The following is a 12573-nucleotide window of genomic DNA, read 5'->3' as shown; positions in this document are numbered from 1 at the left end:
GGATGGATGGATGGATGGATGGATGGAGCTGCCCAGGTGAAATGAAGCCGTTTTGACCATTAAATAAACGCATAATAAATATGACTTCCTGTATATGCTGAAACAACTTATTTTATTTTTTCCTCTTCATTATGTTTTTTTTTTTGGACTAATGCAACTGATGCGACTTATATATGTTTTTTTTTTCCTGTTCGTGTTATTTTTTTCTTTCTTTTTTTTGACCGATACTCTGGATCGACTTATACGCCGGAAAATACGGTAAGTAACACAAAGGAAGAACAGAAAATCAATATGCAAAAGGAATTTTAGAAGATGCTCATAACAAGTTCCAATCAGTGAATTAATGACATTTATAGCAGCTTACAATCAGGTTGTGTTTTAATGTAAAGCTTTACGATGGAGCCTAAAAAAAAAAAAGGTACTTGGTGTAAAATCAGCAGCAGGTTCAACTCCACGTGCGTGACGAGTTCAAACGAATCCTCTCACGTTTAAACTGTTCACGTCAAACTGAGCTGAACGCAGCTGCACGAAGAGACTAAACCAAGGCGAGCGCCATTTAGCACTTAGCAAGGAGCTACGTTACGTGCATGTGGTCATGTCCAACTTGAATCGTTGCACGTTCAGTGCATGAGAGAGAGTGTGTGCATATAATCCATTCCTCAGGCGGTCGAGTCTGAATGCAGGATTGTAGGCCATGTCACTGAGACGTTGTTTATGGACGGCAGAGCAGACACTGAGGAAGAAGGTGCCGGTGACTTCAGCTGGTGTCGCTTCAACCTCAACGGCTGCATGTTCACACACGCACGCCCAACGTACCAATCTGTAGATTTCGGCCTGAGGGCAGCACAACATGGGAGCGATTAAACGCCGTTCCGTCTGATCGGTGGACGACTTTCTCAGGGAAAAGGAAAAAGAAGCTCAGATGGTTTGTTTTACTGCTTGTGCTTGTGCGGCAGGAAGTGGTCCTTCTCCGTGTGTTTATTTGCCAATTTCCCATTTCCTGTGAAACGCACAGACACATTTTGTGGCACTCGGAGGGGGATGTAAATATAGGTCAGACGTGGTGAAACGGAGCAGAGGAAGCTCGGGCATCGTGTAATTACAAACTCTGTTGACGATCGATCGGGCTAATTAAACATTGTTGTGATTATAATGTCCTCGCTGTTGATTTGACCCTCCTTTAAGTTTGGTGGCTCACAACAATAAAAGCTTAGCTTTAATCATAGAAAAAGCTGCAGAGCCGGAAACAAAAACATCCATTTTTAGTTTAAATGTTTGATTTGAGAACATCAGACATGTGTCTATATTTGGCCAACCGTTTAATCTAATGTCATCGTTATCAAAAGTCATTTTGACTTGATAACAAACACTTTTACTAGTAAAAAAGAAACACTTTAACTAGCGACACTTGTGTGACAGTACTAAATACCTTGGAGACACAGTACTTAACATTTTACTACAATCAGGTAACTAGTTGCATGTTTGACCTCACAAGTATAATCAGTCCGATAGTTAACTAAACATGTTGAGCCCAACAGCAACATTTTTACCCACAATTACTAACTAGTAAGACCAAAAGTGGCTTTGACTTATCAACTAGAGAAAAGTTAAAACTTTAGTACACTGGTTATCTTGTACACACATATGACCAAACAGCACTAGTTGGCTTTATGAAGTTTTTGAACATTTACTTAGTACTAGTCCAGCAGTGCAGTAAATAAGCCAGTAGTTGAGAGTTATTGAGCACTAGTGCAACAATTTGGTCAAATTAGTTAGAGAAGACGTGCCACAAGCTGACCAACATGCTGTTAGTAAGAGTGTTTGTTCAACGAGCTCAAGAAATGTGAAACTAGAGCGACCAAATATCCACGCAGAGAACGAGTTAACTTGTACAGACACACGTCGGATGTGAACCCCCATCAGATAAATGTGTTTCCATCATACAGAGCTTCTCCTTTTATTTGAGCAGCTTCACTTCCTGTTACTGTGTGAACAAGCACAAAGGAGCTTCACTCTGTGGCCGACTAAACACCGAGACGTCCCCTGGGGAAATGGAGCCACTGCTTTCAGGTCTCATCTTTGCTGCACAGGACCAACCTCCCCCCACATTATCCACTCCCCACTACATTCCAATCAATGGATCACAAATTGGTCCCCAATGAAGGATTGTCACATTTCGCAACGTTGTAGCTGGTTTGCATTGGCAGAATCAATCCAGGTTTCATTTTTTTGCACATAACGCTCTTTAAAAGATTCTCAAAATGACAAAAAAATGTATTTTTTCTGAGCCGTGTGAAAGTTTTGGGAGGTCTAAGAGAGTGTGTCCTTATACTGATTGAGCTCTATACACAAAGACTAAATAAATAGCAGTCCGGCTGCGAGCACCCAGCAAGTGCCAACTCATAAAAGCACATTTACTTGATGCATTTGAGTCTGCCATTATTTTGAGCTCACACATCTAAAGACCTGAGAGCATCAATTCAAAAGCAGCTAGCTGTGCTGCCAGAGCTTTACAGATGTGGAGGTGGCGAGCACGTTTGTGTGCTCGTTTCATCTGAGAGAGACAAAGTAAGGAAAAGAACAGCCAGCCCAACCCTGCAGAGCTGTACGGTGGAGATGCCTGCAAGAACAATTATGCAAAAAGTGATTTGGAGAAAAAGGCTTATTCTCCTGCCTGTCCCCTGAATGCAGCTGTGCTGGTGATGTCATCATGAATGAGACCTGCTGCTGTGCACAACTCCAGCCTCACAGGATCAAATCAGTCTTCTGGAAATCGCATGACACACGCACGCGTTTTGTCTCATCAGTAAAGTGCACGGCACCACCCACATGCTGCTAAACAAGGACTAATACCTGCACTGGCGGTAAGGTGTGAAAATGATGCTGCCGTGGTGCATTCAAGTGAGAGGAAGTGCTATGATTCCCAGCAAACAGGGGCTCACCTCAACGCAACCTTCACACAGCAGTCGCCCAGGCTCGCCATGGTCGATCTCAACGTTGAGTGTTTTGGTGTGCGTGTTGTGGTTTCCGAGGTTTGAACCGTGCGCTGCGGCGGCGGGAGCAGCCGTCAAGACCTGCCGGCGGTGAGGTGCCTCACCCGGACTCCTCTCGTCTTCCTCTCCCCCGCTGAGGCGGTCATTTCTGTGCGCTCGCTGTTCGTCACATCGCCCTTTTCAAGCCGCTCTTTTTCTGTCTGTCTGTCTCTCTGCCTGTCTCTCTGTCTGTCTGTCCTTCCGTGCTCCGTTTCAGCCGCTACATCCTGTGCGAGCCGCGTGAACGAAGCATGTGTGCGAGCCCGTGCAGCCTCAGCGCTTCTCCGGGTTCACGCGCTGGCTGAGCGCTCACTGGAGGGGCGGTGCTGCCTTCAGGAGCCGCCGGAAATCCCACAATCATTCGCTTCAGGACGTAAACTCGACTAGGTCACATATGAATAGCTTCAAAATTGAACTAAATTAGCCAATTATCTTTCTTTACGCGCTTAAGTATTTTAAATGTTTGCTAAGTTGATACCAAAAGTTCATGCTCAATATTGCTCAATTGCTACGTTGACAAACTACACTCTATATGTTTATGCAACACACGTTGTACTTCTTCTTTTAGTATTGTGTGTGTGTGCGTGCGCGTGTGCGTGTGTACGGGACATTTTTTGTGTTGCTAAGGTCAAATAGCTGGCAATCTTATACAGGTGCTGGACTTACAATTTGAATATCATGAAAAAAAAATTCAATAATTCCATTCAAAAAGTTAAACTTGTATTATATTCATTCATTACACACAGACTGATATATTTCAAATGTTCATTTCTTTTAATGTTAATGATTATAACTGACAACTAATGCAAATTCAGTATCTCAGAATGTGACAGGAGTGCGACAGCTGAAACCCGTGTCTTGCATACGTCTGTGCGTGGTGGTTTTTGAAGCACTGACTCCAGCTGCAGTCCACTCTTTGGGAATCTCCCCCACATTTTGGAATGGGTTTTGTTTCACAATCCTCTTTAGGGTGCAGTTTTCCCTATTGCTTGTACACTTTTTCCTACCATATCTTTTCCTCTCTATTAATGTGCTTGGACACAGAACTCTGTGGACAGCCAGCCTCTTTAGCAATGACCTTTTGTGTCTTGTCCTCCTTGTACGAGGTGTCAATGGTCGTCTTTTGGACAACTGTCAAGTCAGCAGTCTTCCCCCGTGATTGTGTAGCTGACAGATCTAGACTGAGACCATTTAAAGGTCTTTGCAGGTGTTTTGAGTTAATTAGCAGATTAGAGTGTGGCACCAGGTGTCTTCAATATTGAACCTTTTCACAATATTCTAATTTTCTGAGATACTGAATTTGGGGTTTTCATTAGTGGTTAGTTATAATCATCAACATTAAAAGAAATACACATTTGAAATATATCAGTCTGTGTGTAATGAATGGATATGATCTACAAGTTTCACTTTTTGAATGGAATTACTGAAATAAATGAACTTTTTCATGATATTCTAATTTTATGACCAGCACCTGTATTAGACTTCAAAAGTGAATCTTTAGATATCCTGATGCATGCTCAATAACTCGGGTAGAAAACCTGGATTATTGAGCATGCATCAGGATATTTTGAACCACTTTGGCCAGGACTGCCTCAGACTAGTTTGAGAGGTTGAGCAAGCAGCAAGGAAGAGGGCGGACTACAGGAACCACCTGAGATTCAACCTCCGATGCCGACAGAGTGGCACCTTTAAAGTTATGACACTCCTTAGTGACTTACTCCTTAGTCTCAAAGTCAACACGCTGGTCAACTCCATTTCTTTGCATCCCTTTATTTCTGCACAAGTGATTACCTTATTAAAGCCAGCTTCTCCCATCCATGCCCACAAAAACTCCAGCCATCACACCCACTAAAAACTGTTTTCAACACTGCCATCTAATGTTAAATATCTCATCTTAAGGTATATTAAACATTAAAAGGAAGAATATTATCCTGACTTAGTCATTTACACTCTCACTGAGGGGCAATTTAGAGCTGACGTTTAACTTAAGATGCATGTTTTTGATCTGTGGGACGAAACCAAAGTACACGTAAAAACATAAAACAGAACACATGCACAGTGACAACATAACATCAGAAACTAATGTTTACTTCCTTAGCTTAATAAATTACTGTCAAAAATCCATCACACTAATGCAGTATAATGAAAATTATTAGGTAAATAACAGTTTGTTTTAATCATTGTTATTTACTTTAAGTCTAGTTGAGGAAAATCTTTACTACAATGCAAAAAAAAAAAGACAAAAGTTTTTTCTATAATAACAGAATAGTACGTGAGGCCCTTGAATGCAGCATAATCACAATGAATTGACAAAACATGAAGCCAATCGCTCTGTTAGCCCCGCCCCTTTTGAGACGTACAGACCAATCAGCATGTCCATAAACCGGGTTTGGCCCCGCCCAGCAGCACACCCACAGTAAGGCTTTTCAACTCATTAAGCAGGCTGGTCCTGCAGGCCTGTGCTGCTGAAGACTGTTCTTGAACACCTCAGGGTCAAAGGTTGAAACCTTTTCAGAGGTTATTATGTGCGAGGTGGAGTCAGGTTCCCCGGGTTTAAACAGGAAGTGGCACACAACTCTCTTCCCTTCGTCTGAGTCACATTCTTCAAAAGGGGAAGCTGATTCTCTTGAGTGCCTTTCGCCATGTTCTTCCTCAGTTTTTCCACATTTTCTCTTTTCACACTTCTTCATGATGAGGTGGATTTATTTTGTTTCCGTTCTCCGTGCAGCTTCCTGCAACATTCAAGATGCATTCAAGTCTCTAACTGGTTTGAATGATCCATGCAAAATGAAAGCACATTTACCACACCAGCAGAGATTCTCTGCAATACGAAGAACTCCAGTTTATCCAAATTCTCTTTCTCTACGTCATTCACGATTTTCCAAAATTAGAAGTGATCAAAATTGCCCAATGGTTTTCCTATCTTGCTGCACAATAAGTTATTTCCCAGCATGACACAAACGCACGTCTGTGAACTATTTCACAACAGCAGACAGACCCAGATTGTGCTTTAAGAGCCGTCATTTACTATTTGTTTAACCAGTTTTCTCCGTAAATCCAAAAATAAATATATATGTGACATAAATAAATAAAAAATCCTTTTTACGCTGTAAATATGCAGTAGTTCTGAACTGATTGCATGTTCTATAAACCCATTTTGTGCAGCCAAAGAGGCGCTTAAGACCATAACACTGTGTGTGTGTGCAGGTGGCAGTGTTCGTGCTGTACAGGCAGCAATGCTGGATTCCATCAAGATTAACATCCAGTTATGAGGATAAAGCTGCAATCCTCCCAGATCTGCAGGAAACCCACTGCAGCTGGGGCGACACAGCACAGAAGCCAGGGCGATACACACACACCCATCTCTTACAGTGAACTTTTAAGACTTAAATAAATGGTTACATAATTAGGCTGCCTTGTTTTCATTGAGATATGTTAACCCCCACAGCATTCCCCTTCTGGCATCCACTCTGGGAGACCGTTTTTACTCCCCTTGTTTACTTCTTCATGTAAAAAGCATGCTTCATAACATCCTGCGCGTGGGGTTTAAGACCCGGAAGATATTCTAATGATGCATTTGTAAATCTGCAACAAAATCCATCTTTTTAGTCAAATTGCCAGCACCCTGAATGCATAAGAGGCGTTGAAATAAAATCATTCCAGCCACCCTCAGGTTTCGTCAGTCACAGTGAGGTTAGCAGCTTTTGCTTCTTTTAGAAACACCCACAGAATTTGAATTTTCGGAGCTAATCCCTTCTATCCTGGCCTCAAACCATGAGGATGAGTCAAAACTGTAATGTGCCACAGACATATTGAATTTTCAAACGCTGAACGTTGTGGTTTTGATATCCAACGTGTGAAAGGACAGAAGATGTGATTTCTGCTGATACTATATTTCAGTAAGGTTCTAAAAGCCTCGTTAACGTTGCCACGCTAAAACTAAGATGCGTTTGACCCCAATCCAGTCCAGTGGTCTATTGTTCCATCATGTGGCATCACGCTAAAAGAAGAGAAGATGAAGCTGCACCCTTATTCTCCATTCTCGTTTTTTCACTTTGATGTTTCTATAATCCCTCACTGGAGTTTTCTATATTTGGCTTTGAAGCTTCATAAATTAATCCCCCTCCCCCATTCTTTAGCATAACAAAACTGTTCAAATTGGTCAAGATTTCATAAACACACGTTTTATAGATTCACCAGCTGGCAAAGGAAAAGTGCATTTCCATAAAGGACAGTGGGACACTTGAAATCATGGTTTTCCTCCGTGAGTATGCAGAGTAAACGGAGTTACTGGCGGAGTTAAAGGATTGTTCATGGGCGTTTGATACCGTCTGTGTTTCCTGCTTGTGTGCGACAGGCGAGCGATGTGTGAAACGTATCTGTGTCAGCTGCAGTGCTGGACTCCTCGTTTCAGCCCGTCGTCTGTCAGAGTTCAACTTCTCTCACATAAGAAATAAAACTTTTACTGCAAGCTAAACACGATTACAGTTTCGAATGAAAAAAGTTTGATGTTGATAATCTGAAAATATAATAAAGCAAGTCGTGAACTCTAAAATATAAAATGTTGAGCCTGATGACATTTGATGGGCAGATGGAATCAGAACATCATTCTACACTGGGTTCAGATTGTTTGACATTAAACAGGGATTAGGCATTTTCTTAACAGTGAGGCATGGAGGTGAGAGTTTGATCACACGGAGCTACATGGTGCAAATTACGCTGCGATAACTTGTGTACTTCTTCCAGCTATCTGTCAACAATGGTGTACCACAAGGCTCGGTCTTAGGACCCACCCACTTCACAGTCCACACTTCTATGCCAACAACACAGTTGCTTATTGTCGAGCTAGAACAGTTGCTAACGGTTTTCAGCTCTTACAGTTTGACCATAAACTTGTGCAGCATTCACAACCTCTTTTTTGTGTGTGTTCATTTGTGTTGTGTTATACGAGAAGGGTCTGATTACATCTACAGAGGTGCGTTTGTTTACAAGTGTACCTTTAGCTGAGACTAAACAACGCTGAACTAAAAAGTGCCTTCTGCTTTCACCAGAGAGGACGGTAAAGCAAATGTTATGGGTCTGATACGTCGCTAAACAAAGTCCCACTCACAGCCCTTCACATCTGTCATTATTACAACTTAGAGTATAGAATACACTGTTTGAATGTCGGTAATGAAAGATTGTTGCATAGGAATAAGCTTGTTTTTGAATGAGTAAATGTGATTTTCGATCAGTCAAGGCCTTAAAGAAACGCAAGCTGAAATAAACCACTTCAACAGAAAGTGAATAAAGAATAAAACGTGAACCTGTAGATGAGCATATTACAAGTTCTTTAAACCAGTATACTTCAGGGGTTCTTGTTTCTAGAGGGGATAAGATAGTTGTGACTGATCGTGATCAGAGCCTACTGTAACAAAGACCTACATTTCAGCTTCCCTCCCCAGGGCACCTACTGACCTACACATTACTGCGTTTCAGCCCCGTCTCCGCTTCTTCCTGCTGAGCTGTGAGCACGCAGCGGCTGGGTGGAGGCACGAAGGTGGTTCGTAGAGGCGGCCGGTCACTGCAGCCTCGGGGTCTTACTGCGGGACAGTCACTGACCGAGTTAGTGGGTGCATGTGTATGAGCATGTGATGAACGGAGAAAGTCAAATGTGGGTGCCTATTCATGAGTCCTCTGCATCGAGCTAATAGCATCCTCTTTGCTTGCCCTAAAAAGAAGGTCACGTCTATATTCTGCGTTTAGACGGACATAAAAATGCATTTAGTACTTGTAGGATTGTGGATTTTTAGCACAGTTTTAACTAACAGCTAAAAACTAGTATGATGATCAACCTTTTAATTAGGCTCAAGTTCAACTGTGATTTCACCTCTTAATGTGATCTTGTGGCTTTTTTTTGTCTAAGAGCATCCTGCCCCGTGTTTCTATGGAAACGGCCTCTGGAGGCAGGCAGAAAGGGACAGGAAAAGTGGCAACAACAACAAAAAGAGCATCTTTGTGCTCGCAGAAGTTCTTGGAGCAAACCGACAAAAGACGATGAAGAGAGCCGGTCACACACACCTCACCCGACGTATGGACTGGGAGTAAATAGACTCACTAGATTCTATAGTTCACCTTAAAGTCATAAAGATTTAGCTCATAATCTCTGCAGGTGTGCTTTTGTTGTGGGATATCGCAGTGACACAAAACATCCTCTTCATCGTGGATCATTGAAGTTAATGCGTTCAATGAAAAGAGTTCAGAGTGATGCATGGTTTGATGCACAGTAATCTCAACTAACAAGCGCAAAATAAACACATGCACACATAAACAGCATAAAATGTAAAGCCTTTTCTCATCTGCCAACACACAAGGACATTAACGCTCATGCACGCAATAAATCTCCCTCCATTCTGTTTCAGAAAATTGGATTGCTTCTTCTCCAGATAACTTGATTATAAACAGCTTCTGTCTCACATGGAGGCTGCATCGCTTAATAAAGCTGAGTACAACAAAAAGACAGCATGCCCATGTGCGCATATGCAACACAAACACACTGCCGATGCCAGTTATGAGAATGTTGCTAATTTAAGCAAAATGTCAGACATCAGGGTTTGAGATGTGAACAGATCGACGCGCTTTAATAGTGTCACTGTGCAGAAACATAACCGAACATTAAGAGCAAAGGGATGAAGAGGCATGAAAAAATACTATCTGTCACCGTGTTCTAGCTGTGTCCTGCAGAAATGGCTAAAGCTAAAGTGTGTGACAGAAATTAAGCTTCATAAACGTGGAGTTTTACACCACTGTGTAAAGAAATTATTCAGAAGAAATGCAACCATATTGGACAGAGCGTGGTTTTAGTTTTTTTTAATCCCTGATGATCTATCTGTCTATTTATCTATGCATCTATCGTAACCAGTGGATTAAGAAGTCTCTAACTTTTAGGTAAGAATAATCCTTACTTAATTTTACAAACATAGTTAATAATCCCTCAGAACAAGATGAAACATTCCACAGTGACATTTTCTCATCATACATGATTTGCTGTAAGGTGTTAAACTATCTGTCAGTATAGTATAGTCCTACATGATGTCCTTGAATACGACTATCTTGTAAATAAAATTGTTTTTAAAAGGCTGCTTACAATGAGTGATAATATACGCTATATGTTCTGAAAGACCATTTTTCTTCTTTATATGTATATTTAAGCCCCAGATTAAAAGAAACACTTGTGTAGCAACAAGAAACTTTTTTTTGTCAACCACAGACTATAATTCCACAAATACAATATGCCTTTTTAAAATAGAATGTCTCTTTTTTTTAAAAAAAATGAACAGTATTAAGTGGATAGGTAGCTCCTTAGCGCCATCTAGTGGCGAACTGAAGTACTACACAGAGTTGAAAAAGTATCTGCATCTCAAGCACTGAACAAAATTTCTTTAGAAAGCGATTATTTTTTTAATGAATTTATTTTGGTGTGACGTTTAAATCCTAACATTAGATCCTAAATGTTCAGAGATGGGAAACAGGAGCTCAGGTTAGCTAGTTAAAACGCTCAACTTAAGGCTAAAGTTGGAAAAGCCCTCTGACACTTTGTTCAATCCAATGAAAACCAAACTCTGAAAGAAAAGGCAAAAGTTTTACTTAACCAATATGTATATATTTAACAAGTAATGTTTTAGGGGAGGCTCCAAGTCTTAATGGTCAAAGCCACAGTAATCTGAACCATTAGGTTTTAGGCGGATCTTTTAAACATTAATCATTCATTATCTGAAGACCTCAGCCTCCCCTGGAGAGAAGAGACGACCAACAACCTGAACCTGAACCACAGAGAGACTCTTCAGCAGGCGGTTCAGTCTTGTTCATGGACTCGTGTGTTTGAGCGTTTGTAACTTAAGTTGTCCTCTTGTTGTGCGCCTCCTCTCAACATGCTTCCTGCCCAGGAGGCTGCCAGAATCTACCACACCAACTACGTGCGGAACGCGCGGGCCGTGGGCGTGATGTGGACGGTGTTCACCATCACCTTCTCCGTCATCACCGTGGTGGTGTTCATCCAGCCCTACTGGATCGGGGACAGCGTGAACACGCCGCAGGCCGGATACTTCGGCCTCTTCCACTACTGCATCGGGAACGCGCTCACCTCGGAGCTCACCTGCAAAGGGAGCGCGCTGGACTTCGGCTCCATCCCCTCGGGGGCCTTCAAGACGGCCATGTTCTTCGTGGGCATCTCCATGCTGCTGATCGTGGGCAGCATCGTCTGCTTCAGCCTCTTCTTCTTCTGCAACGCCGGCAGCGTCTACAAGATCTGCGCGTGGATGCAGCTGGCCTCCAGTCAGTGAGCTGCTTATAGCAGGAACACCAACTAAAGGAGCAACATGTGCACTTTCTGCACAAATCACCAGTGGATGCTGCGTGCTGCTGAAGAAGAAGCTGAATAAAGATACAACAATCAGAACAAAAGCTAAAAGTAGCAAAAAGGCTCAAACAAGCAGCATCTAAATGCCAAAACTAGCTAAATAAAAGCTATAATTAACTTAATGGTAGCTAAAACTTTAAACTAGGAAAACTGTAGCCAAAAGCTAAAATAGCAAAAGCTAAAATAAGTAAACACATAGCTAAAAGCTAAAACTTGCTAAACTAACTAAAAGCTAAGACCAGAAAAACAGTAGCTAAAATTAAACTAGAAAAACAGTGGCTAACAGCTAAAATAACCAAACCGTAGTTAAAAACTTTACTAGCAAAACACTAGCTAAAAGTTAAAATAAGCAAAGCATGCCTAAAAGCTAAAACCAGCTAAATGGAAACTAAAAGCTAGGATCAAAAATTTAGCAAAAATTTGCTAAATTGTAGTTACAAACTGAAACTAACATTACAGTATCTAAAAGCTAGAATTGGCAAAACTATAGTTACAAACTGAATCTAGCATTACAGTAGCTAAAAGATATTTTTTACAACCAGCATAATAGTAGCTAAAAACTAGGGTTAACAAAAACAATAGCTAAAAACTTAAATAAGAAAGAAAGTAGCTAAAAGCTAAAATTAGCAAATAAGTAGCTAAAAGCTAAAAAAGAAGCAAGTGTGCTGAAATAAATTTCAAAGAGCAAAAAAGTTTTTTTTTTCCAAAATTAGATTTAAGTGAATTTCAGTAAGAAAGAAAACAAAGTAAATCACATTTTAAAAATTTCAAAAAGTACAAAAGTCACAAATACCAAAAGTCATTACCGTGATGTTTTTGAACAAGCTGAACGTTTTCATGCCTGGAAGAAACTTTTACAGAAACACTAAAGACGTTTTACTTCTACACTTTTTAAAAAACGTACATACACAAACTTCACAGTAAACTTGTAAAAATGCTTTTAATTATTGTAAATTCACACAGAAAGTGCAAGACAGAGCAATTAAACTGTGTTTTTAAAATGATTGTGTCTGCCTGGTAAAGATCAGATATTTCAGATCGGTTCTGAAACACGAGGCGGCTGCTGAACAGATGTAGCTTCACACATTCTCCTCTGTGTGTGTGTGTGTGTGTGTGTGTGTGTGTGTGTGTGTGTGTGTGTGT

The 12573-nt window shown here is 41.1% G+C and overlaps 2 protein-coding genes across 2 annotated transcripts in view; one reads left to right on the top strand and one right to left on the bottom strand.

Annotated features, from left to right (window-relative positions):
* The window catches only part of LOC119412118 (kinesin-like protein KIF21B), a 40315-nt gene extending 36967 nt beyond the window's left edge, over positions 1–3348 (bottom strand). The window contains exon 1 of the mRNA XM_037679092.1: positions 2943–3348. Coding sequence (XP_037535020.1) covers positions 2943–2983 — 41 coding nt within the window. The 5' untranslated portion in view covers positions 2984–3348. The remainder of the gene's footprint in view (positions 1–2942) is intronic.
* A 7594-nt stretch (positions 3349–10942) lies between these two features.
* lhfpl5a (LHFPL tetraspan subfamily member 5a) overlaps positions 10943–12573 on the top strand; it is a 3300-nt gene continuing 1669 nt past the window's right edge. Inside the window, exon 1 of the mRNA XM_037679091.1 lies at positions 10943–11345. Coding sequence (XP_037535019.1) covers positions 10943–11345 — 403 coding nt within the window. The remainder of the gene's footprint in view (positions 11346–12573) is intronic.

The sequence above is a fragment of the Nematolebias whitei genome, chromosome 7 (assembly GCF_014905685.2).
Source record: "Nematolebias whitei isolate Nwh7 chromosome 7, NemWhi1, whole genome shotgun sequence".
Taxonomy (NCBI): Eukaryota; Metazoa; Chordata; class Actinopteri; order Cyprinodontiformes; family Rivulidae; genus Nematolebias; species Nematolebias whitei.
This window is presented reverse-complemented; position numbering and strand designations above follow the sequence as displayed.